We start from the raw sequence: 27,982 nt of genomic DNA on the forward strand, positions 1-27,982 counted from the left end.
CGTCCAAATAAATGCCAGTCAATGGAATGCTAACGGGGGTGATCATTTGGTAGCATCAAAATGGCGCCATAGGAGGTTCGAGTTCTGAAGCGAAGTTTACCCCCTTGGTGTCCCCAGGTGTGGGATCATTGACAATCATCTGTCCATGGGAGTGTCTCTCAGTGAACTCACATCCGCCGACTTGATCCCGACTTACTCTGACGTCATTCACACGTGGGCAACAATAACCTCACGAGATCAAGGCAGTCGCAGGTTTGAGATGCAGGCAGCGCAGTTGCTTTTCACCGACTGCAAGACCCACCAAGGTGTTTTAATTCCAGTTTCTCCTCCAAAGGGTTCAAACCTCTGCTTCAGTATAAAATCCACTTTGATCATTTTTCAAGTTAGCTAGCGACGATAACACAATCACCCCTCTTCGCTCTTCTTGCCGCACCAGACAGCCAATCATATCTGATCAAATTTGTGTGATCTACATTTACCCTAAACCCTAACCCTTCTCTTAATGCATCCATGCATTAAACACACCAACACTCTGAGCATGCGTATTAATAATTTCCCACATACAATGCACATTGCATTGTGTGAGAGGGGCTAGCCGCTGAAGCAGCAAGGCAGGGACAGAATATGAAATAAAAATCCTACCACAAATTATATGCAATTTAGGAAGATGTAATATTCATAGAAGATAATAAATTATAGATGATAATAATCTTGAATTAATTTAAAATAACATAACATTTGTTTGCATTTCTTTCTATTGACAAAAGGGGTGTGCCCCACCTGCCCCAGTTGCCACTGTTTGTGGCTGATTGTTACAATTCAGAGCAGGTCAGGATTGGCTAATCGAGAGCACTGGGAGAATTCCAAATTTACAAATCATACTATGGCCACGCCAAGACCCACCCTTCAATCACTACTATTGGCAAGGCGTCCATGCTTACGCAAGCCTAACCCCAACCAATCGAGCTGCTATTGAAGGGCGGGTCTTGGCATAGCCATAGTAGGATTTGTAATTTCACTTCCCGGTGGGCTGGTCTGGTTTTTTGGTATGGCACTGGGTTGAAATCAAAGTTGAATATTATGGATGCTGTCCTTTAGGCTGCCTGCACTGGCAGCCCACTCTTTGTATTTCCAGTATTTATTTATTTTTGCAGCCCAATGTTCTCTACATTCATGCAGCCCACTCGCAGATTGCAGCCTGGTTAATGATGACGTATTTGTGTTTTGAGTCCTCCGACGGCGGGCCCTTGCTACCGTCTGCATACACTTCAGTCACTGGTGCTTGTTGGAGGATGCCACTGCAAGTGAAAAGAAGCTGTTTTAAACGGGTAATAGAAAGCGCAAAACGACACTGAAAAGACAACAATTTAAAAAGGAGAGCTCTAGAAGTGACCAGATGAACTTTTTCTGTTTTTAGCAAAACGCCAAATGAAGACGATGAGACGGGTAAGCTAAGTTAGTTACTGTTGCAAAACAATACAACGTTGCCTGCAAACCAGCGTATATGTTTATGAATCAATCTTTTTCTTGTAGCTCCGCAGCAGCAGCTACAAGTCCAGTTTGCTGCTAACAGTGACAATGAAGAGCCAGTAACGTTACCAAGCACATACATATACACAGGGTACAAGCTGATATATGGGTCTGATAACATTTCATTAGATCAGAATCGGACCTAACAGGATGTGAGTGTTTCTGTGACTTCCTGTTCAGCCTGAAGGCTGCTTGAAACAGCGGGAAACTGTCCGACTTGACCATGGATTTTTGTCCACACTTGGTTGTCTTGTTACCTCCGTAGTTATCCTGTTTTATGTTGTCTATTCTTCCCTGTGTGTTAATGTTTCCCTGTTATTTCTTCATGGTTGTGGTACTCCTGTTTTGTTTTCCTTGTTCTATCCATGTGTATGTCTTATGCTTCAGTTTCCTGTTTTATTTTTATTTTCTGTCTGTTTCTCCTGTGTCGTGTCTTGTTTTACTTCCTGCCTTATGTGTTTTCCTGTCTCTGTGATTGTCTGCTCTGCCCTGATGTGTCTCACCTGTCGATCAGCCCTCATGTCACCTGTCCCTCGTTACTACCCTCATTACCTCGTGTGGGACAGCTGTATGGTAAGTTCTTTTAAAGCTCTTTTACTTTTTAATGTAGAACCCTTTTTTTTTTTAAAGACAGTGATTGTGCTTTTATCTCACGTGATAGTTTTAACCTGCAGCTCATTTAATCGGGATTAATACAGTTTTTCAATTTAATTTAATGGAGCAGTTTTTTATCCAGCAGCATGGAGACCAGCCGGGAAAGCTATAAGGGGTGAGTCATCTGGAGCTATAACATGTGTGGACACTGAAGAAACCTCCAACTCACCACATACACAGAATGGCTTCCTAATGAACTTTTCGTGCTTCTTTTTTAACACTTTTTAGACTGTGTGGACCCAGGGGAGATCCAAAGAGGGATAACAACATCTTAAGTCACTACAAGGCCTCTGACCCTGTGAGTGTGAAGTTACTTTAACTTACCACTGAAACCTTTTCTTCTTTTATCCACAGCCTAACTTCTTTCACCATGAACTGAGGGATGAGCAGCGGCAGCAACTCAAAGCCTCCAAGACCAAGCGACGTCAGGAGAGACGGGCACAACGATGGAGGAGGTGTGAGCAAAGACAAGAATGTTGAGTTAAATTTATTTTGTAATCACAAATCGTGTAATTAATGTAAGTTTGTCTTGTGTACGTCAAGGGCTGTAGGCTCCACCGGTGCTGGGTGGCTAATTGCTGCTTTGCTGGTTTTGAACTAGGCACTCTGTCGCCAGTGCTTTGGTTTCTATGTCCTATTGCTTAGGATAAATCCGGCACAAAATGAACCTAGGGGTTAATAACACGTGTACCGAGTCGACCGTTCTCTGGGATATGTTTTCATGCTAATCGAATGTGACCAGTTTCATCGCAAACCGCTAATTAGCTTATAACGCTAGTTGTCGGGGCAGAGGGTAAAGTAAAAAATCGCTATCCCGTGAGCATGCATTACAGGCAGAGTTAATGCAGGTTATCATCATACATCCATATAAACAAGCATTTCATATTAGGACTGGCAGGAGTATTAGTTTATAGTCCAAATGCAAAGTTGCAATGGCCACCTACCTTGTAAAATCTTAGCTCATGTGTAACCCAAGACTCTTGATGTTTATATGGATGGATGATGATAACCTGCATTAACTCTGCTTGTAATGCATGCTCACAGGATGGATGAGCACGTTGAGGCTCCAGACAGTGAGATGATACCTAATGGAAAAGCTTCTCATGGTTTGTTCAAAACATAAACTTTGTTGTGTTGTGTTGTTTTAACATACTTGTATAATCAGGAGTGTTTTTATTTATTTAAAAATGCCTTAAAGGACACACGTAAGGTTCAAGTGGGGTGGATGAACTATGATTTTAAAAAGATGCGTACTAGTCTACAAAGGAGAAGGAGGAACCCACGTCCGCGACATGAAGAAGGACCAGGGGAGAAGGGAAATCGACTTCTCAACTGCTTTGTTTTACACAGATGAGGAAAAACAAGGCAGTTGTGGAGTTAGCGGATTTAGAGGTGGACCTCCTATATTTTAATAATTAACCAGTGGAAGACATGACTCTAGGACTCTCGTTATACAATCTGAAAAGTGGGTGTACCTCGGTACAAAAAAAATGTAAGTGTGTAATGTAGGAGCCTTGCTAGTAAAATGCATATATGGTTTTATGGATATAGATAGATAGATAGATAGATAGATAGATAGATAGATAGATAGATAGATAGATAGATAGATAGATAGATGGTTTTACTCGATAGATCAGATAACATTAAGTAAGGGTTAATGCCCGAGGTGTCCATTGTATTAATGGCCGACGGCGAGGTGTAAACCGGCCGACGCACAAAATAAACACTTAAGTAAAAGTACCATTAATATTAAACAAAGCATACAGAGAAGCAGGAGTTGTGTCATGGATGATGAAGTCAGATCCCGTCCTGTGGTGTAGGCTTCATGAGATTCCTCCGCCCACTCTTTACCTCTAACACGGAGCATGGCTGCTTGTATATCTAACAGAGGAAACCAGAGAGTCCTCTTTCAGAACTCTTCACACACAAACGCTGGGTTTAGAATATGTGGTTTGGAAACTTTAGACCCAGAGGATGAAGGGAAGTAGTAAAAAATTATATCATGGAGAGGAAAAAGGATGGAGGCTGCTACCCGCAATGCCTGATCACGCTGGATTATGGTGACCATGCTGAGGAGTTGTCAGGAGAGAGGATGGATATATGTATGGATGGTAGACAATGGCAGCATTAATCATTCTGCTTACCTGCCACTCTGTATCTTTCCCCTCTGTATCTGTAATGATGCACACTCAGGTATACAGTGAATCCCACACTGCGATAAATACATTAGAAGAACAACACTTAGGTCATACAGGATAAGGTTTGTGGTATAACACACAAGAAAACAGACTATATGGTAGAGCATTGCTCATATTTGAGTTAGTGTTTCAATGAAAACTGAGACTCTGCTGCCCTCTGCTGAGCAACAGGATACAGATCTCTTACTGACACACTGCACAGAGGCACATCACGCAAATATATACAAGAATTGGAATCAGTTCCATAAATCAATCCATTCAATTTGACCATTTGCCGTTCATTTTCTTTTCCACAAACATTTGACTATCCTGGGATTTGTTTCCAACCTGTCTGATCTGAACCTGAACGCTCATGTCTCTCACACCTGGTGAATATAATGTCGTTATTACTGAAGGGGATGATTGCCGAAACAACGAGTATAATAACTAAGTCTGAATGAACCAGAATTATTCTTCAAGACAATGAGAGGAAAATAAAGTACTCTAGTAATGCATTTACAGGATGAGGCTAATTACATATTCTATTTGTCTTCTAGTCAACCAATCCAGTGTGCAGACCCAAAGCAGCAGTGAATGTCTCTGCTAACAAGTTGTGTGTGTGTGTGTGTGTGTGTGTGTGTGTGTGTGTGTGTGTGTGTGTGTGTGTGTGTGTGTGTACTGCTGCACTGGCTCACATGTTCCTCCATCAACACACACACACTGTTCTTTACTCTGACTCAACAACACACACACACACACACACACACACACACACACACACCCGTCCTGCTGCCACAAATACTCACTACAGCACCAAATGTGGATTCATCCACCGCTGAAAGTAGTCCCCAATAAATGCACAATTTTCTCCTGTTTGACTGACCAGGCTTAGGGTGTTTATGTTTATATTTTTTTTATTGAAATTGACTGGGCTGAGTTACATATGATTTTTCCACTCTATCCATAGTAGGCTATATTTCCTGGCATTTCTTGCCCTTGAGCAGTTCTTCCTCAGTGACACTGATGAATTATATAGAGTGTGGTCTAGACCTACTCTATGTGTAAAGTGTCTTGAGATAACTCTTTTGATTGATACTATAAATAAAATTGAATTGAATTGATAACGAGTGCTTGCTCTGCCCTCAGACTGGTAAAGGGATTTATAGTTAAGCATGTTCCACAATCAACAGCGCTGGAAGTGGGGGGGCTTTAGGGGCTGCAGCCCCCTCTAGTGGCGGCTGCAGTTGGTTAGACTCTCACGGGAATAGTAATACGTGTGTTTATTTTTAGCAACAAAGCTAACAACAGTCAGAGGTGTCAAGTAACAAAGTACAAATACTTTGTTACCTTACTTAAGTAGAAATTTTGGGTATCTATACTTTACTGGAGTAATTATTTTACAGCAGACTTTTTACTTCTACTCCTTACATTTTCACACAATTATCTGTACTTTCTACTCCTTACATTTTAAAAATAGCCTTGTTACTCCTATTTCAGTTTGGCTTGTTTTCCTCCCGGCTCGTCGTCGTTCAAAAACACACACAAAAACTCCTATCCAGATAAATCGCGCCATACGGAGAGAGTGATTTTGATTGTGGTTGGATGAGAAGTATAAACATATACCATTCCGACACCCTATTGGTTTGTATGCGATCCATCGCACCTGCACAGACCCGGTGCTAATACGGCACCGGTGCCTTAACGACCGTTATCTGCCGGACCGAATAGCAACGCGGATTTCGGTGCCTTATTTAGGTTCCACTTATTGTGCCTCCGCTTCTCTCTGATGCTCCGAAAACGGACATTAGACGGAACCGAAACATCGCCGCACTGGACGCTAGTTAACACTACCGTTGGCAGCAGGTAACGTTAGCCTACTGTTAGCTAGTTAACACTACACTCAACAGCAGCTACCATTAGCCTACCGTTAGCAAGCAGCTGGAGTAAACAAGGGTAAAATGCTAAACGGTGTAAAAGTGTGTCACTGACTGTAGCTGCCGTTGTCTGAAAAACACAGACTCAGCCTGAAATAAGTTATTGTTATAAGTTATTGTTATTACATTTTTAATAACTCATTTAATTGACCTGTGGCCTTGGCAATAGGCTATACAAGCCGTTCTTTAATGTCACCTTGTGCTCCCTTTTTTTTAAGATCAACTTTTTATTGTTTTATATTTTTGAACAGACATTACTTAAGTATAACAGACATTACTTAAGTATACTTAATACTTTAAGTAGTTTTGAAACCAGTACTTTTACACTTTTACTTGAGTAAAAAGCTTAAGTTGATACTTTAACTTTTCAAAACCTTCTTTTCAAACCCTAGTATCTATACTTCTACTTGAGTAATGAATGTGAATACTTTTGACACCTCTGACAACAGTAAACATTAATGGATGGTTGATTATGGATAAAATACAAGACTATCAATACTTGATCTAAGAGTATGAATTTATTGTACCTAAGTCCAGACTGGATAGAAAATATTTTGAACGGGCTACGATCTCCCCAAGGACAGGACAGCATCGGAAAGCAACAGCTGTTATCTTTCAGAGGAAGAAGACGGTAAGGAGCCAGCCTTTACTGATGTTATTAAATCATCAATAAACTGCCATTTTGTTATAGTCAACCCAGTCTCACGGCAGTTCGTGAAATGGTCACGCTATTTAATCTATTGATACGTGTACACAGACACATTTATCTCGTTTTTTTTGTGGTGCTCAGCACGTTTTTTAAACTAATGGATTTAATGGTAGCGAGTCGTATGAAAGGCCGGAAATCCACCTAAGGAGGTTGGTTGGGGTGGTGGCTGGGTCGAAAAACACAGGACTTTCACCCCGCGGACCGTCCCCGTTCTTTTTTCCTAATTCCAACCGTCCCGTTGTTGTCCCGCGTCCCTCGGAGACCAGGGATTGTGTCCCACGTGTCACATTTTCTTTCGCTGTTCTTCTTTTCCTAAACCCAACCGTCCCGTTGTTGTCCCCCGGCAGTGTTGGGGAGTAATGGAATACATGTAACGGCGTTACGTATTCAGAATACAAATTATGAGTAACTGTATTCCGTTACAGTTACAATTTAAATAGTTGGTATTTAGAATACAGTTACATTGTTAAAATCAATGGATTACATGACGATACTTCTGTTTCACGAGTTTATTCACTCTGAATAAATTAAGGCAACTTAATGCATTTTCCAGAAGCCGCGATATGAAATAGAAAAAAATAGCTATTTGCGTGATCAGTCACAATGGAGTCGGAACCGGCACGACAGAGCCAGGGCAGCAATACGTTTCTATCTTGGAAATTCAAACAGCGTTTCACATTAAAGAAGGAAGAGGGAGAATGAAACACAGCTAACTGGGCCGTGCAGCCTCTGCTTGCCAGCAACCAGCCTCCTTTCAGCTCCAAATTACTCCACCTCCAACCTGAAGAAGCATCTTAAAGTAAGTTCTTTTTTTAATTAGCCAAGGGTAGTCGTCTGCTGTAGTTTTACTGGTCACCTTGCTATTTTAACGCTGACGTGCGACTTTATATTCTCCTAGGTGCTGATGTACTAGCTCCAGAGCCGTTTAAAGACGATAGCCCCGTTTGACATGCTAACTAACGTTAGCTAAAATTAGTTTGTGGTAGCTTAGACCGCGGTTAGATTTTTGTAGTATGCAGTTCGGGACTACCAATACAATAATCTATCTGCTTGTTAAGGTACACATTCAGCTGGTTGGAATAAAAAGAACACACCATTATAGGCCTGTTTAGTAAGCTGGATGGGATAGCCGCATTCCTACACTTATAAAACGCAAATCCAAGTATTCAGAATACGTTACCCAGATTGAGTAACAAATTACATTTGTGGGCATGTATTCGGTATTCTGTAACGAAATACGTTTTGAAAGTATCCTTCCCAACACTGTCCCCCGGACACCGGGAGTCGTGTCCAGCGTGTCACGTTTCCTTTCCCCGTTCTTCTACGTGCAGAGCACCACGAAAAAAAGTAGATAAACGTGTCTGTGTACACAAATCAATTGATTACAAATTATGTATGTTATAGTATATGACAAGCTCGGTCTCAGAGGGTTTAAGTGCATGCATGTATAGTAGCCTATATAATAAGGGGACCATTTCTCAAATCAAAACCAGGGGGCAATTTGAGTTTAGCGCCCAATATCATTAAAATATCCGATGTTCTTAACTATTAAAGTAAACGGGGAGACAATTCCAGTTTAATGTAACTTGACCATTGTAACTGTTGTGCTGCAATAAACTGATGTGCAGACATACTGGGAAAATTGGGTACTAGCCTAACTATTTCTTTTTAGATTAAATGATTAAACCTTATAGGCCTTAGCCTAAAAATTTACATTTTATAAAAAAGTGACTAATGTCCACATGTAGCCCTAATATTGGATACAGTACTAAATAAAATGGAAAGACAAAGATAATGTTTATAAAAGCTGCTCTAAAGTAGGCCTACAATTTGACTAAACCCTGCAGAGCAGCACAAAGCCGAATTCCTACAATTAAACGTGACAGTTATAGTGTTCTCACGTATGTTTGTCTGTAGGGCGATCATACAGACAGGATACACTTTACTTAAAATAGCAATGGTATGTGTTATTAAGGCAGGACACCAAAAACGGGGACGTCTGGCCATGGCAGCCCCCCCCGGTCAAAATATGTTCCCGCGCGGCAGCCCACAACGCCTTTGGGCATATGGAGGAAATTCTTCATCTTGGATATCTCCTGTGTTAATCCCCATGTTAGAGCCCATATCCAGGCTCAACTCGCCGAGTGCACAGATGTGTTCCAAATGTGTTCCTTCATAGTTTTGATGTCTTTAATATGAATCTACAATGTAGGAAATAATACAAATGAATTAAAACCATTGATTGAGATGGTGTGTCCAAACTTTTGACTGGTACTGTGTATATACAATGTTTATACAGTTAACTATTTACATACAGTACCAGTAAATAGTTAACTGTATAAACATTGTATAAACATTTAAGTAAATTAACTCAAATATATGAATTAATTTGTAAATCTGACATTATTATAGTGCTGAATGGTATACATCCCATGTGTTCATTATTAAAGCTTGAAAAGGTGAACTGAGTTCTGATCCTGAGCTCAGGATGTTGTGGACCAGCTGTAGATGATTTTGCATCATTGTGTAATGAGTTGCATCTGAAGATTGTTGAATGAATTGTAGCAAAAACCAAAGACAGGTGACCGCTTTCAGATGGACACAGCCCTGCCTCAGTAACCCAAGCATCCACATCAGGCCTGTGATGTTGTTCCTCATGCTGTACAGTATAGTACTTGTACCTTTAATATTTTTCAAAAAGAAATATATATGATGGACTTTTAAAATCCAGTCCATTGTTAAAGATGAAACCAGTTACGGGCCCAGTTGGGCCCTTTGTCACGTTTCAGATGTCTGAGTTGGTAGCAGTCCCACTGAGAGAGATTTAAACTTCTGACGGTTTTATTTAAAGAGCTGTTTAAGAGATCAAATGATCCAATAACCAAAACCTTTTTCTTCTCTCCTACCCCATTAGTCCTGTCACAACTCCTCAGGTTTATCTTGGGACCCTTTATAGGGACCCGGCCCCTAGGTTGGGAACCCCTGGACTAAACTGTGTATGAAGCAGTGAACAGTTAACAATGTCATATATGATAATCAATCAGCGACAGGGGACAGTCTTCAGCAGAAAGAGAACTTTTACTTGAGAACGATGTTGAATGCAGGACCTTTACTCATTGAGTAGGTTTACGTTGTGGTATTGGTACTTTTACCAAATGACTTCCTCCACCTTAATTGAGTGACTCTGTTCCTGCTGATTGTGGCTGGGAGGAGTCTGGTAACAACACGGTTACAGGATCAGGACTTTTCCAGGGAGAGAGTGTACCAATACCATGACTTCATACCGGTTCCTGAACAATCCTTTTTTTGATACCAATTTCATGAAACAAAAATAAATTACATTACTGGATTACATTATTAAATCTTGGTAGAAGCATGCTGCATGCTGATTGGCTCCTTGACGCTGATGAGATTTACTCCTTAGGTATTGAATGACGAGGGATTTTTCAATACTCGATTCTTCACAGGCAATTCAGTCAAACACTTCTTAAAAACCAGCTGTGGTTATCTAAAAAGCAGTTTAAAAAGGACCCAGATGTTTAAAGAACCAGTGGACAGGAGGGTCAGCAGGAGTATACAACTTTAAGTAAAGGTTACCTCCACACCAGCCCTGGCCTCTCTCCTGAACACATTCAAAGACATAAATACCCTGCTGTCACTATATGGAAATCTATTCTAACCTTTAAATCATAATTCATTAATATTAAAACACATTTCAAAGACGTAAAGTACTAATTTAATTACTTGCCATTGGTTAAAAAATACTCACCAAAATACAAAACAACTCCTGATTATACAAGTATGTTGAAACAACACTACAACAAAGTTTATGTTTTGAACAAACCATGAGAAGCTTTTCCATTAGGTATCATCTCATTGTCCGGAGCCTCAACGTGCTCATCCATCCTGTGAGCATGCATTACAAGCAGAGTTAATGCAGGTTAAAACAAAAGAGACTTCTTTTAGGCTGTGGATCAAAGGTTTCAGTGGTTAGTTCAAACTGACAGGGTCGGAGGCCTTGTAGTAGTTTTGGATGTTATCTGACCCACAGTCCTTGGGCCTTTCCCAATTCCCAAATTCGTACCTCCTCTGGCTTGTGACCAGGAAATCATTCTCAGCGCGCCATGTTGAATGACGTCCCAATTCCTAAATTGAGCATCGAGGACGCTCCCCAGAGGACCCACAATGGCGGATACACCTTGTATCCTTTGTGCCTCCTTTGCAGGAGCGTTTCCTGCAACCGTGACACACAGCTGGAATCATCTCAAACCATGGTGGCACTCCACAGATAGAAATGTTTTAAGACACTTGCACGGTCAAACCTTCTGCTCTTCGCCTTTTTTGTATAGCGCCTTGTAGGCACCGTAAACTGCATTCCTTAACAAAATTTCACCTTGATATTACTTGTCGATAAATTTAGGCTAACGTTACACCAAATTTAACTGTTAAACATGGTGTTCATCTCCAATGTGCTGCTAGCTTCAACTTATAGGAACAAAAGTCCCCTTGTAGGACTTATTTGCTGTATTTCATGTTGTCGTTGCATTTTGCCCATTATGTAGTCTGCAAATGTCAAGTCCCGTGACTACAGTCATAATTGTGTACACTACAATTACTACATTTGATATGAATTTCACCTTGTAATTTTTTACAGGGACTGATGAGGAAACGCTCCCTGTCATCCGCCTAAGAGCAGAGAATGAGCACCTGTTTACAGGTGGCAGGCACGCAGCCCAAAGGGCCTGGGAGTTACTTACTGAATATCAATGTATTGCATGATACTGATAACTGGTCTTACTTTTAACATATGCAGTGGCCTAATATCCATTACGACCTGATGTTCCTTACATGTCATAATGTTGACATACATTTTCCTGGATTGGGAAGATATGATAACCAGTGTGTATTGGTGGTGACAACTGGTATTTTGATGTGTCATTTGATGATGAACTTGTAAATAAAATAACAACTGCTATGTAGCCCACACTTGAGTTGACACATGTGGCTGTAGACTTTACTTGCTCACCGTGAGTTAGCCATTAACATCTCTGTACCACTCAGGGAAATTCTTCAGGTGACGGAGCTCACAGGTGTCACTCCGAGATAAGTTGCCAAGAAATGGGACAACGTGAAGGGGAAGTATAAAAGTGAGGTTAACTTAGCGATAAATGTTCTGATGCATTTTTCCAGTTTCGAGTTGGTCTGTCACATCAATTTTCATGTCTGCTTATTGTACTGTACTGTACTGTACTGTACTGTGGACCCCCCCCCCCGGCCTTTGAAGGTGCATTTCCTGCAATCCTGATGCATGAGAGGTGTGACACAGCTAGAATCATCTCAAACCATGGCAGCACTCTACAGATGTAAGTGTTGTAAAATCAAAATTGTAAGAGTTGTTTAAAAATGCAGTCAAACTTTCTGCTCTTCACCCTTTGTATAGCGCCTCACCCAACATCCACTGGCTCATCAACCCAGTCCGCCCAGAGTCAAGACACAGCGGAGTCTAGCTCTGACAGCCATCCCTCTGCCGGGCCCCCCCTCCCAGAAAGAAAAGGAAACACTCCCAGGTCTTGCAGTTCCTGGAGGAGGAGAGGTTCAACTGCCAGCCCCAGGCCATGCAGGAGATCTCCACCAGGTTCCTGAACCTCTTTCAGGAGCTGGTGCAGAAAAGATTAGTTTGTGTTATGTATAGCTTTGTGTTAACTTGCTTGCATTTTAGTTGGTTATGTTTTATTAAAAATGGAAATAATTTAGCAAGCAGAAACCAAGCATTCAGCCTTTTTAAAAAAAACTGAAATAACATGTTCATTACTGTAGAGATAACAAGGATATCTTAATTTTAAAAAAGCTATGACATGACGAAGCCAAGGTTTTTAGATTCATCACTCATGCAACGTACAGTTCTATTAGAGAGGTAATTATGGTCATATAGAAACATCAGCAACATTGTGAATTGTACATTGAGAAGTTCACATTATGCAGTATCAAACTCAGAGTGTGTGTGTGTGTGTGTGTGTGTGTGTGTGTGTGTGTGTGTGTGTGTGTGTGTGTGTGTGTGTGTGTGTGTGTGTGTGTGTGTGTGTGTGTGTGTCCCATAGACATATATAAGAGATTCAAGGCTCTTCCTCGGCTTGAATCTCTGCTGTGGCAGGAACACTGGCTTGCTGGTTACCCTGTGTTTGCATTGTGCGCCCCCGTGTGGTCAAACCATGTTATTTACGCTCTAATGTGCTGTAGTAGTTCTCCACTTGCAGCACATGTTCACATTACAAAATGATAAGCACTGCACTTCTTTGCATAGAGGGCATCTTAAAACCTTTAATGAAACAAAAGTAAATACAAATGGAACAAATGTCCAGTAGTATAAAGAGTTCACTAACACACAGTTACTGTCCAAACAACGTAGCAGAGACAACAGGTAGATTGCAGTTTGATGTCATCGCTCCTCATCTTAATCTCAACATGGGCTTTACAGAGATCCATTCAATAGATATGTAAATAAATCAAACTGAGCTGTTTCAGTTTGACCGTGTCATTTGAACACACGTGCATCACACTGACATATTGATCATTCTGTTGCAGTAACAGTGAGGCAGTGTGGCATTTCCTAGAAGTCCATATCGCTGATGCAGCATAACATCATCCAACTCAAATAGAGAAGATTCTGTCACATCCGATCAACAGATCGAGCTACAGACACATCTGTTAGTTTGCCTTTATGTGACATTTAGCAGATGGAAATGAAATGTGAAGCCCTTTTGTTATGTTCACCAGCTGTGAATAATAAAGAAGTCTCGCCCACATCAGGTAACACATTTTACAAGAGAGAGCAAGTTAAGAACATCCATCCAGAGCTGGAAGCAGCACATAGGGCCCAACTAATGGCCACAGTCATCCATGCAAACGGCAGTGTACACAATGTGCAACAGCAACATACTGTGAAGAGGAAAGAAGGGAGGACTGGAGCCCTCCGGAGGTCAGGCTGCATCCCCTTACACACACAGGCAACATGCTTTTAAACCGTCTCAACACGCACCATCACTTGTTTCTATATCTTAATCAGATATGGTTTTCACAGCAGCACACATCTCCTCAAACTCAATACAGTAGCATCACACGCTCGTGTGCCGTATATATTGAACCTAAAATCATAAGAAATGAAATGCTGGTCTCCAACATGAACCAGTGTTTGATATATATGCATTTTTCCTACTGAAACATCTCATGCACAGAGAGCCTTCAGTATCGTTGAGAGGTTTAAAAACACGCTGGATGTTTGGATAAAAGATAAAGATATTCTGACCTCATTGAAGTTATGATTACAGAAAGTAAAACTGTAACAATCACTAGTTGTATGTATGCAAAGGGAAACATTCTTAGTCACTTAGATTTTCATACCATAAAAAGGTAAGGAACAGGGAGCTTATAAAGGACAACAATAAAAGAAAAAAAGTCATATTAAAAATACACTGCACAAAATCAAAAGGTTTACATCGTGGTAGGCTTAAACTGACAGGACAGTACATCCACAACTGAGTGGGCTCAAGGAACATAAAAAAAAGGTACAGGCACTTCTTTTTCTGTAAAAAGTAGGTCGGTTCAAAGCTGTAAGGAAAGCCAAAAATAGGACAGTATTACAATAATATCAACCATTTTCTTTTCTTATACCTCCTCCTGAGGCCTCCACATCTCAGATCCAGCATGGGTCCAAGCACGGCCGAAGGCTACACCCATATGGAAATATAACACTACACCCATATGGAATTATAACACTACATCCATATGTGTCTTCACAAAGGGTTCAACATCCACACACAGCTGACACACACACTAATAATAGACTTATTAAAATGTAAAAGCTGAAATGCAGTCTACTGATGAATGGGTCTCCAATGGAAAGCCTGCTTGTGATTGATGCAGTGAATTTCTGCCTCACAGGTTTTAGTGCATGTCACCACACAAGCACCATCCCTGAAGACCTGGAACACAGGTTCGGAGGAGTAACCCATGGCAACAACTGCCACTTGCTGCAGCGTTTTGATGTTGCATGTTGCAGACCGTTTGCCCCAGCACATTCAATCTCCTCCCAACAGCCGAGAAGGGAGCAAGCCCCCCACATCAGCGTTTGTTCTGCAGCGCCCCAGGCTCGCACTGTTCCATTCAGAAACCCAACAACCACAAACTCTACAACTAGATGGATCCTTTGTGAAGACTCAACATATTTTTAACATACCTGTACAAAAAAACCGCACAGATACATTCAAAATTTCATTGTGGCCATTTCAATATTTGTACATATGCATGTTACTTAATATTATAAATTGCTACAATGATAGTGATTTATAAAATGGTCAAAGAAAGTGTAAATATGCGAGAACAAATATTGAAAAAATAATATTGAATCTCTCAAAGCTTGGGAAAATCAGCTCGTCTACCACCATCGCTGTCCTGGACAAAGAACACACACACACACACACACACACACACACACACACACACACACACACACACACACACACACACACACACACACACACACACACACACACACACACACACACACACACACACACACACACACACACACACACACACACACACACACACACACACACACACACTTCATCTCTTCCTGTATCTGTCAGCTGTTTCATCATGTCACTGCTGAAATTTCAAACTTTAACAATACAAAAATACATTACAAAAAGCCCAGGTGTAAATCAGATAACAAAATACTGTTTTCATCACAATTTGGTCAGTGGCACCATCAATATCTCTGTATTAACAGAGGGACAGATGACCCTCTGTTAATACAGAGTATTTGTACTAATACAAAGTACAAATACTTTGTTACTTTACTTAAGTAGAAATTTTGGGTATCTATATTTTACTGGAGTAATTATTTTATAGCAGACTTTTTACTCCTTACATTTTCACACAATTATCTGTACTTTCTACTCCTTACATTTTAAAAATAGCCTCGTTACTACCTATTACCTATTTCAGTTCGCCTTGTTTTCATTCCGGCTTGTCATCGTTCAAAAAAACCAAAACCCTATCCAGATAAATCGCGCCATCCAGAGAGAGTGAACGTGATTGTGGTTGGATGAGAAGTATAAACATATACCATTCCGACACCCTGTTGGTTTGTACGCGATCCATCGCACCTGCACATGACACAAATCACGTCACGCTCCAGCGAGGAAATAGCAGAAGTATGTAGCCTAGTACCAAGATGTCCATGGCAGAGACTCAAGAGAACTCGCAAAATGTCCCAACCAAGCACCAGCAAGGAGTTTGGTAGCCAGGAAGACCAGCCAACCCTTCTACATCCCTGGCCGTACCTGGAAGAATGTCTCAAAATGGTTGGATGCAAAAACAACTCCTTTTGAATGCGCTGCAAACTCTGCGCACCCAAGTACCACGAGCTAATTACAATACTTAGGCAACTAGTCATCATATCTTCCGCTCCAAGAAACACATGTTTATGCTCAGTAGTACACATATATGGTTCTTTCATGTTTTTTTGTGGAGGTGGGGTAGTGCACTATAGGCCCCTGTGGTGCGGGCTAAGCTTTTGTCCCCTTACATTACTTAGTACTTTTACACTTTTACTTGAGTAAAAATCTTGAGTCTTTTTAAACCCTAGTATCTATACTTCTACCTCTGCAGATGACCATATGCCGTATACCATATATCACAGTCTAGTCTAGATCCTTCACATTCCACTTCAGGGATCGCTCCCGTGCAGCAGGACGTTCCGCCGGATGCATTTATTTTCGGTTTCCTTCCGTTTTCTTTGTGTTGGAATTTTATTATTGACTGCTCCTCGGATCGTTGCAAGGTAAATTGACACAGCTAGCTAGACTATCTGTCCAATCTGAGTTTTCTCTTGCACGACTATTTTGCAGCGGCTCTGTGCGGAGTTTAGCACCGCCGATGACAATTCTGATTGGTTTAAAGAAATGCCATTAAAGCAGAGAACGTTTTCCTTCCATCCCCGAATGCTATTTCAGCGCGCTTTGAAGGAGGGTCTGGCAAAGCCAGACTACTCACAGTCAGTCTACAGCAGCACCCCCCCCTCTCAGCCCTACATGTTTGTGTGAGAGTTTTGGTCCAGCTGGTTGTTAGCAGCAGCCTGCAGCTGCTCCCAGTGATACAGCCCCTGTACTCTACCTGCAGACAGACACAGGCAGAGACGAGCTGGGGAACACAGTGTGGGCAGCGTTTAGCAGCTACAGAGACACATGTTTCCCTCAGGAGTGGGTGGAGACCAGAACAGAAGTACAAGGAGATATTGGACTGCCGTTCATCAGGCTGCCAGTGACACGCCTCCTAGTGAGCGATCATGTTGCTCTGTGTCTGCTGGATGTGGAAACAGGGATTAGTCTCCTAACAGGAGACTAACTATGACATGTCAAACGTGTGGTTTACCTAGAGCCCAGTGAGGTCTACGATGGCCTTGATGAAGATGGTGTCGTCGCGGATGTACGAGTTCTTGGAGTCCAGCTTGGAGAGCGGACAGAAGAGCGGGCAGCCGCTGGCGATGTTCATATCGCTGACTGGCCTCTGGAAGGACGAGGACGAGACGTCGGGCCGGAAGGCATCGATGATGTGCTCCCTGTTGTTCTGGTCCAGCAGCATGAGGGTGACCTGCGGACAGATGTTAGCAGTCTGAGCCAACAGCTGGAGCTGAGCCACGGAGGCCGGTCCAGGACACTTTGAGCTGCTTGGTACAGTGTATTCAACATGAGTAATGGGTCACAGAAAAGGTAGATCACATAAATACAAAATATTAGTGCAATAAGACACAAATCTGCAGCTAAATGTAAAATAACCAACACGATGCTTTGGGATTTCAAAGTCATTCAAACACAAAGTTAGCAAAAATGATCTAAATCCACAGTGTCCAGAAATACTATTACAATAGGAACTAGTGTAGAACTATAGAGCATTTTATACAATTATCTGCCTTCTTCTTGAAGTTAGATGAGACGGTAGCGATCTCTTTTTACGTTTAAGTTTAAATCTGGAATCAGGCAGTGGTTAGCCTAGCTTAGCATAAAGACTATTAGTAAAACAGCTAGCCTGCCTCTGGCCAAAGTTCAGAAATACACCTTCATACTGTAGCTCTGTGGATATAATGTGCCTTCTTTTAAAAAATAACCTAAATTATCTTAAAGCCACAAAAAGACATTCCATTTGTGTTTGTGTAACGTTCCAGGTTAAACAAACCAGCGTGCCAGAGACCAACTGTTTCATGCTTCATGCTAAGCTAGGCTAACCCCATCCTGACTGCAGCGCCACACAGTAGCAGTTCCAGCATGTTCAGCTTGTTATGCGTGTATACATACTGTACATTCAGAGGTTGAAGAAGTACTCAGATCTTTTACTGCAGTAAAAGTAGTAATACCACAGAGTAGAAAGGCCCTGTTACAAGTTAAAGTCCTGCATTCAAAATGGTAAAAGTACCAAGGTATTAGCATCAAAATGTACTAAACGTGAAAAAAGTAAAGTACTCATTCTGCAGAACAATGTCTATTATATTATGTTATTATGAATTTTGATGCATTAATGTGTTTATCACTGTAATGTTGCAGCTGGTAAAGATGGAGCTCATTTTGATCAATTAAAATATAACAATACATCATTTATTTGATGATTTTGTATTATTAAAATCAATCTGCAAAGTAACTAGTAACTGAAGTTACCTCTTAGATTTAGTGGAGCAAAAGCATAAATTAGCAGAAAATAAAAATTACTCTAGTAAAGTACCTCAAAATTGTGCTTAAGTCCTCAGTCCTCAGCTACTTTCCACCCCGGGATATATGGATTTGAGCTAGAGCTGGGCAATATATCGATATTATATCGATATCGTGATATGAGACTAGATATTGTCATTTTGGATATCGTAATATCGTGATATGACATAAGTGTCTTTTCCTGGTTCTAAAGGCTGCATTACAGTTAAGTGATGTCATTTTCTGAACTTACCAGACTGTTGTAACTGTTATTAACTGTAAACTAATATTTGCCTTTACCCACATAGTCATTATAGCCACATTACTGGTGATTATTTATCAAAAATCTCATTGTGTAAATATTTTGTGAAAGCACAAATAGTCAATTCTACAATATCGTTGCGGTATCGATATCGAGGTATTTGGTCAAAAATATTGTGATATTGGATTTTCTCCATATCGCCCAGCCCTAATTTGAGCTAACTCCCATGTCTGGATGTGTTACCTTCTGATTGAAAGGCCACTTGAGCAGTGCGTCGCTGTGTCCTCTCATCACCACGAAGAACAGAGACAGGTGGGTGCCACGGCCCGTCCCGTCGCCATTCAGGTAGATCCGCAGGCACATCTTGTAGCCGTATTTACTGGTATAAAAGGCTGGAAAACACAATACCCCAGCACAGTTATTCACTGCAAGAAGTGAACACTTCTAATCACACAGATGGCTCATCATGTCGGGAGAATAACTCAGATGTAAGTCATCAGTGGAGCGGTTACCAGGAGAGAACATGGCGGGAGCACGGCCCGCCACGGCGTCCTGCCTCTTCTTGGTGAAATCAGAAATTTTCCAGACAAAGATGCCGTCGTATGTGGCGGCAGACATCTCCCTCATTTTCCCCTCCATCTCCACGATGGACAGGTCCCTCAGACTCACCGTCCTCTCCAGCTGACGGACCTGCAGCGCCGGAACACGTCAACAAGACACGTTACTACCTAATTTCTGTTCCACTTAATGTGTCGACTGAAATATTTTCTCTCGGTCACTACGAAACGGAAGTAAAAATATCCCCCTTTCTCTGTAGTCTACCGTTAGCTAGCTACCGTAAATATAGGCTACTTTTAAAATGCCATATTTTCCCTCTGGGCTCACCAAAACGGACGTAAAAGCATATTAACCATTCACTGCACGGGATCGCTAGTATCTTTGATGTCATTTTTCAAGAATCGGTTTAGGAATAGGAATCGTTTTAAAAGTACTGGTTCGGCATCCGAATCGTAAAAATCCAAACAATACCCAACCCTACTTTTAGCAACGACAGAATGAAAGTTCAATCATTTATGAACGCTGAACTTCATTGTACATGATGATCATTTTCACCCTATTTTACTTCCTGGTGCCTTGACAATCTGGTTGCACAGGCAAACATGTGTCATGTTGTCACCTTGTTGTTGAGGATCTCGATCTTGTCCTGGTCCAGCCGGTGCTGGCGGTTGTAGGCCTCCATGGTGGTGCAGGAGCGCTCCATCTCTCGGTTGAGCACGCAGACAATGTTCTCGAACGTGCCGACTTTGAGCTCCAGCTCCTGGCAGCGCCGGCTCAGCTCGGCCACCTTGGTCTTCTCGCTGTGCAGCTGCAGCTCCAGAGCGGCGGCGGCAGCGCTGGGCAGTGGCGTGAAGGAGGTGGCCAGGGTGGGGGCGCCGGCCCCCTGCACAGGAGGCGCTGCGCCGCGGCCCAGCTGGCTCATCTTCAGCTCCAGCTCCCTGAGGGACTGGTGCAGCTCCTGCAGCCGCTGACCCGCCACCTCCAGGCTCTGGGGCTGCACACTCTCCAGGCTCACCTTGATGCCCATGATGAAATGCAGCAGCAGGTTGAGGTGTTCATAGGAACACTGGCGCTCATGGTCATGGATCCTCTCTTTCTCCACCTCCACTCAAAGAAAGACACAACAGAGACACGTTAGGAACACAGACCACAACCCTCATCCTTTACATACACACAGACATGTCAACAGGAATGGTGATGTGTGGAGTTGTGACACAGAAGAAGAAAAGCATACAGCAAAGAAATCATGGAGGTAATGATGGAAATATATGATATGTGAGTGTGATAAGGCTGCCACAGTTGCTTCTACTGAATACTGATGCTAAGGGCTCATTGTTCTAGTGTCCAGATGTGGATCTGAATGTTTTCAAGTCTTCTGTTGAGCACGGCCCAAAGGCCTAACACACACCTGTTTCATGTATTATTGTAAAATCACACACACACACACACACACACACACACACACACACACACACACACACACACACACACACACACACACACACACACACACACACACACACACACACACACACACACACACACACACACTAATACCTTTGCACACTAAAGAAAATGTTCTAAATGTAATAAAGTTGTCTTATCAACAAAATATCATTTCATTTCTCTTATATTAGTTACTGTACTGGGAATAATGCTGGTGTTTTAGTGAAGACATTGAAGTGTAAGTGATAAGCAGGAGATCTTGTTGAAAGTTACCACATCATTACACGACCCACTCGTTGTTACATTGTTACACATACAGCAAATTAGGACAAAAATGTCTACTTACAGACGTATCGCAGCCAACAACATGAAATCTGCATGGTTCTTTAAATTTACTGCAGAACTTAATATGGTCCACATACTGCAAAACAAAAAATGAAAGAAGCTAATGATCTACAGAAGAGGTTGAAGAATTTGATCCCTGGCTAAATGGTAAATGAGATCACTCCAACAGAATTATGAGAAATCACTTGAAAAGACATTTCTGTCATACCTTTTCTCTGGGGATCTTTTTCTTTGCACAACCTTCACAAATCATCGGGTACTTTGGACAGATTTCATCGTGAGCCTGAAAAAACAAAGACTATGTAAAGTTAGTTCACAAGAAGAGAAAAGTCATCCTGGTGCAGCTGGCATCAGTGAGACATCACACCATCTATTTTACAACTATTGTACTAAATATAGGTTATAAATGGTATAAAAGTTGGAAATCATTTTAACTGCCTCACTAGTAAAAGTATGATGGTGTCAGTGTTCCAGGAATATACAAACCATTCAGAGTCTTAGTAATATAATACAACACGTTCATTGTAATGGATTTCTAACTCTTATTATTACTGTTGTATTTGGGGAGTTTAGGTCTGTAATATGGGGGCTTTGGGGGATGTAAACAGGAAGTAATGTTGCCATTGATTCAGTGAGTTACACTGTGGGCTACAGCATGATTTTTAGCCAGGGCTGTGTAATAACATTGGATTTGTTTTCAGCGCACACAGAAAATAGAGAGCTAAGTGACCGTGAGGAGATATTCACTGAATTTGACAACAAGTGTATTGGATTAACATCGCTTACTATACTTGCTCTGAAACTACAACTCCCTAAACAAAGTGGTGTCAGAGAAATACTTGGACAGTGTTTGCCGGACCTTGATGTTCTTCAGCAGGAAGGGTTCTTTGCAGTATTTGCAGTTGAGCGTCCTTTCTGGACACTCCCTCTCGTTGTGGCGCTCCTGCTCGTTGGCTCTCATCAGCTCTTTGCAGGAGGGACACAGGATGATCATGAAGTCACAGTGGCCCTCGTGGCTGGCCTGCAGGGGACCACCATAAAGACTTTCAACGTTTTAATTATGTTCACTTGTCTTATAATGACCTGGGGTGGACCTTTGGCTTGATGCTGTCCACCACATGTAGGGATATATCCCACACATAGACAACACGGATACGATCAAGTCCTGCTGGTTCTTTACAGAGTTCAGCATGACCAGCTGCCAGCTTATTTTCACAGACTTCTATTAAAGTCAACACTTTCACAAACAGCATCGACAAGGTGATGACGTGAAGCAGCAATGTCACTTGTTTAGGTAAGGAAAGACATAGGTTTCAACGATTAAGTTAAAAGTATAAATATAAACCTACAGTATTTAAAAACTGATCCGCTGATGACAAAAAAGGAGAGGAGAGTTGTTTTTGTACAGCGGGTTTCCTGTGTGCTCTAGAATAAAGGCCAGCCTGGGTATCACCAGTGGAGCCAGCAGAGGGAGAATGTTAGGTGTACATCAGTGCCAGACCTTCCTCCACAGCGCCGCAGAGGAAGGTCTGGCTAACCCTAACCCAGCATTTTGAGGATTATGAATAATCTTGTGTACCTGATAATTTTACATGCAAATTGTTACAGCCGCTACGTCACTGTACAGGGCTTCACATCAATTACTGCTCCTGGAAAACTTTTTGAGCAGTAACGTAGCGCAGCACTGAGTCATGATGTAAATGTAGAACTTCTCTCAACATGGGATCAGAGATGTTAAAACAGGAAGCAACTGAAGGGTGTTGGGAGGGCAGAGGTCCCAGCTAGTGGCTCGTCGAGCAGACAACTATATATGTTCTTAAGGTTTGCATGTACTGTATGTTGTTAGAAACATTGTATTGCTGCTATCTTGGCCAGGGCTCCCTTGAAAAAGGGGATTTTGTAATCCCAATGGGATTTACCTGGTTAATATTAACTAAAGAATACCAGCCACCTCAAACTCTTTGATGGTTCCCGTCCACGTGCATCCCTCGTTGGGACAGACAGCTGCCAAGGCCTCCACTTCTCTCCGAGCTGCATTGTCAGGGAAAGCCTGTGTGGAGAAGCAGAGGTGGTTGTCTCTTCAGTTACAGTGTGAGGATCAGCATACCCACAGCCACCTTTTCCCTCCTGGCTCACATTTCTGCAGCACATATGCTCCTTCTAAGGACACAGGACTACGGTTGCTCCATCTATTGTCTACGCTGCCAAGAATTAGAGAGCAATCACACTTTGTGTTGTGTTGGCTCTGAACTCTAGCACATTGGATGTGTGGGACTATGACATGATAGAGCTGGGCCATGTGGAGAAAATAAGATATAGCCATATTATTGACCAAATACCTCGATGTCAAGTTTGACAGTTGGTGCTTTAACAAAATATTTTCACACTGAGATTTTAAATAAATAATCATCAGTAATGTTGATACAATGACTAAGTGGGTAAAGGCAAATAATAAAAACAGCTAGAACAGTCTGGTAAGTTCAGAAAATGACATCCCTTTACTGTAATGCAGCCTTTAACACCAGGAAACGATAACACTTAACATATAACGATATATACGAAATCTAAGATGATATCTTGTCTCATATCACAATATGGATATAATATCCATATATCACCCAGCCCTATGACGTGACAGTGCTGACTATACAAGGCTGTTACATCCACACTAATGTTGGCTTTCATCACCTGCAACCCAAAGATACCAGACCATGGCTGACTACAGTCCTACTGACAGACTCGGCATTATGTTAACAGACGAGGGAACTTCCTAATGCAGTATTTAATGTTACTGCGAGGGGAAAAAGATGCACTTACACCGCCTTGCTTGAGAATGGAGGTGGGTTCCTCAAACAAGTTTTCTTTGATGCACGCATTGCATTTCTGTGGTCCAGAGCTTGAAGGGAGGAAAAGCAAATATTACAAAAGTATCATACATATAATGTTAAACTACCACATCTACAATGCTGTCTGTCCAAGTCACTCTTAACTCTGGGATCAGGACAGAAACATCTAAACTCAAGGTTTCCCAATGAGCTTTCAGATGCTTCTCATGGTCTTCAACCAGAGACACTCCCAGCTCCGTGAGATGAAGGTCTGAATACAGCTGGTCAGCAGAGTTTGAGTTGAGATCATTTACTCAGAGCTGAAAGGATTACTTCATTCGCAATTAGTTGATCAGCTACTGCTGTTTTTGAATGAATTAGTTTAGTCATTTTTCAAGCAAAATGGACAAATAGTTACTGGCATTTACAATATTATATATAAATATCTTTGGGTTTTGGACAGCTGGAAAAAAAACTAGTCATTTGAATATGTCAATTGCGGCTGTAGGAAAATGTGACTTCTGACATTTTTATTAACAATCATTGGCTGCAGCTGTACACGCATACCATGTCATTGTATTAAAGATATTGCAGAAGCTTGAGGCACTAGCTTTATTATCTAAACTTCATAGAATATGTAGTAAAGCCACAAGTTGTGTATGATTTACATTTATATTGACACAAAAAACCAGACGGCTGTGTGATAATAAGACAAGAATAACATGTTGCAATAGAATGTGGGAATATTAAAACCTGGTGCCACGTTTGCTGTGTGTCATTAAGTTCTGAATATGGACTGTGCTGGGGACTGTCACATTTGATGTATTTAACAACAATGTGGGGTAGGGTTTGGAAACACTGAAGAAGCCTGATTTCTTGGCCATATGTAATAAAAGTTCATTTTAGTTATTTATATCATATGTACTATTGTAGTCACATGCTTTACTACTGCTAGTCATCACCAATACAAATTATTTAGAGTCACAGTTTTGTGTGGTTCTGATTGAGGGCATGTGCTTAACAAAGACTGCAGACAGAAGTCTTGCTGAGGCAGCAAACATTACGGATCTAAAATACAACTAAATCTGAAAATGAAAAAATGCCACACACACACACAAAATATGGAAAATCAATGATCTCACAACCAAGTTTGACGTCTCACTGCGCCGTTAGTCCAAATACAGTCTATGGTCCAAACAAGAAAAATAATATATGGATTTTGTTTATGTATTCTTGTTTCTGTTTCATGATAGGCCTACTAATAAAAAAGAAAGAACATCAGTCGTACTATTGTTCCTACTGCTGGCATTCTAATATAGCTAGACAATCTATTGAAAAGTACATGGGATAGACCCTTATCAGGTCACATTATCTACCATATGGATAAAGGTCATCCAAACTCCGATCAGAAACGGACCATTTTAACTTTGGCTCGCTTATTGACAAAGATACATACTGAGTGGAGTATACTGTAAAGATTTTAACAGTTATTTGTCGGCGGATCTTCTAGTGAATTCGGCATAGATATTACTTTAATACAACACACTGTCAAGTTACAACTCTTCGACATCACAGTGCTTGCTCGGGCCAGCCACAACAGAGGTAAGCAGGAAAAGACTACGAGGACACCTGACCAACCCGTCACATAAGTTACGATTTTATTAAGATCAAGTGGTGATTGGTGACTTGCCTTTAAGCCGAATTTTGCATTGGGTCTTTGCAATCTATATATCGTAACGTGTCTTAGTAGTACATAGCGTTACCTGTAACAATAGGCAGGGAAGTATTAAATTGAGGGATATCTGAAGGAGGGCTGGTGACAGGCTCTGCATGCTCCTGTAGCTAGCTCCCTAGCAGCGCCAGCACTCACCTCACAGTGTTGTTAAAACAGAAAGAACAAAAGCGGTGACCACACTGAGCCTGCAGGGGCCTCCTCAACACTTTCTGGCACCAGTTGCACAGATGCTTGTCTTCCAGGTTGTTGGCCAGGATTTTCTTTGGGAAGCCCGGCTTGTTTCCTTCCAGGGAAGATGGTGGAGATGGCGGCTCCTGTGCAGCCATTATTCCCCTTGAACAATATACCAGGCACTCAGCGGGGTGTGTTCAAGACAGCAAACACAGCTGTCGCCAGCAACCACCCATCGTTTTTTTTGACAATTTAATAAGATATGTATTCCTGCTAATGTTAGGAACGCTTAACGATATCTGATCTACATATGCACTGACAGATAAGAGCATGCATATGATGTGAGAGGATGCTGTGTTCGGTTGTAAATCACTCATCTGCCGCTAGGCGCCGCAGCCCGAGAGAAGAGCATCTATTCTAGGCGAGTACTATCAGGAAGCAGGCTGCTGCCCTGGATCTGGGATCTGGACCACAGAGCACAGAGCTGCGGCTACATTTAGCCAGTATAGTCTCGGAAGTTGTCATTTTGTCTTAAAAATAAAAGCAAGGTGTTTTTGTATTCAAATATCCAGATGATTTTGGACATATTTGCAGTCTTACTTTTTTGAACCCACTAACTTTGTCTACTATTTTAACCTTAAAGATATTATCTGTTTCTGAAAGCGACTATATGATTTCTGGTTCTGTTTTTTGTTAATTTGTTTGTTTTTCTTTCCTCGGTGGGTGGGTGGGGAGGGGGGGGGTGTCTGTCTGTTCTGTATGTTAAAAAATATTTAAAAAAATAATAATAAATTGATCATAAAAAAGATATCTGTTTCTATGATAAGTCTTAAAATGTTGAATATTTAAGTAAAGTAATTATTCTATATTCCAAATTTTATATCCACAAGCAGAAATTCTCTAACTCCCTTCTTGTTTTTTTTTTACCTTTTCTCATAGAACTAAAATCTCTACTCAAGTCACTTAGATTGTTAAACAACAACAAAAGTATTAAACTTGTGGAAACTAAAGCTTTTTTCCCCTGAAACTTTTAACTAAATATGATTTTATGTTGACTTATACCTCTTTTTTATTTATATTTTTGATGTAATGTATTTGTAAGAATTAGTCTGGATGTTTATGTGCTATTGTTGTTTACCTGATTCTTTGTATGATACATTTTGTCAATAAATAACAAGGTATGTTTGTATTCATCAGTTTTAGGATGTGCATAATCAATCACCATGTAGCGAAGGGGATCTTATGCTCACATATTTCTAAAGAAACTTGATGCTAATTTTTATTATTTTGCAGACATACATACGGCCGATATCAAAATCAGTAAACAAAACATTTTCATCTGGTAGAAAATGTTATGAAAAGAGAAATGTGAGTGACTTGTGTTCTCCTTCAGTATGGATGATGGGATGTTATATGGATATGTTTGAAGAGATCGCTAAAATTACGTGGCAAATTAATTAAATTAAAGTGTCAGTTTATCGGAATTACACAAAATACACATTTTTGCATTTCCTGTCTGCAGATAGTATGTGCCCACATATGTCCCTCTGAGAGCTTTGCTGTCACTCCAATCTTCTAAAGAAGCCCTTAATACTGAGTATGTTGGTCTTTCAAAATCTTTTCAGCCTGAAGGCTGTGGATTCTCCTGTTTTCTAGAGAAACTACCTTACTGCTTTTCACCACAATGCAATGCATCACATATGGAGTTCAGTGTGTTATGGAAATACATGTTCACATTGAGAGCTTTTAGGATTTCTCATCCATGTTGTCTTATGTTAATAATTTTCTAAAAGACGTGTTCTTCGATTTCTGGAGGAGAAAGGAGAGGCTGGGGGAATTGAATGTTAAGCAAAAAGGTTTAATGAAACTGCATGAAAACGACAAGACAAAACACA

The 27,982-nt window shown here is 41.2% G+C and overlaps 1 protein-coding gene and 1 long non-coding RNA gene across 3 annotated transcripts; one reads left to right on the forward strand and one right to left on the reverse strand.

Annotated features, from left to right (window-relative positions):
- Positions 1-1,246: 1,246 nt before the first annotated feature.
- Positions 1,247-26,543, reverse strand: traf2a (Tnf receptor-associated factor 2a). Of its 2 annotated transcripts, none has more exons than XM_028578337.1 (11): positions 26,052-26,543; positions 24,174-24,252; positions 23,308-23,406; positions 22,216-22,377; positions 21,565-21,639; positions 21,358-21,432; positions 20,185-20,667; positions 19,520-19,697; positions 19,251-19,399; positions 17,439-17,657; positions 1,247-1,298 (listed from the first exon to the last, which is right to left on the reverse strand). In XM_028578337.1, the coding sequence occupies exons 1-10, from the start codon at positions 26,240-26,242 to the stop codon at positions 17,439-17,441; spliced, it is 1,710 nt and encodes a 569-aa protein (XP_028434138.1). In that variant the 5' UTR covers positions 26,243-26,543; the 3' UTR covers positions 1,247-1,298. The 2 variants fall into 2 exon arrangements, with proteins under 2 accessions (XP_028434138.1, XP_028434137.1); XM_028578336.1 differs by lacking the exon at positions 1,247-1,298 and adding an exon at positions 13,314-14,609.
- LOC114555730 (uncharacterized) lies at positions 11,473-12,737 on the forward strand. Its single transcript, XR_003692586.1, has 3 exons — positions 11,473-12,151; positions 12,289-12,367; positions 12,445-12,737. It is a non-coding gene; the product is annotated as an uncharacterized LOC114555730 (long non-coding RNA).
- Positions 26,544-27,982: the final 1,439 nt, after the last annotated feature.

The sequence above is a fragment of the Perca flavescens genome, chromosome 5 (genome assembly GCF_004354835.1).
Source record: "Perca flavescens isolate YP-PL-M2 chromosome 5, PFLA_1.0, whole genome shotgun sequence".
Classification (NCBI taxonomy): domain Eukaryota; kingdom Metazoa; phylum Chordata; class Actinopteri; order Perciformes; family Percidae; genus Perca; species Perca flavescens.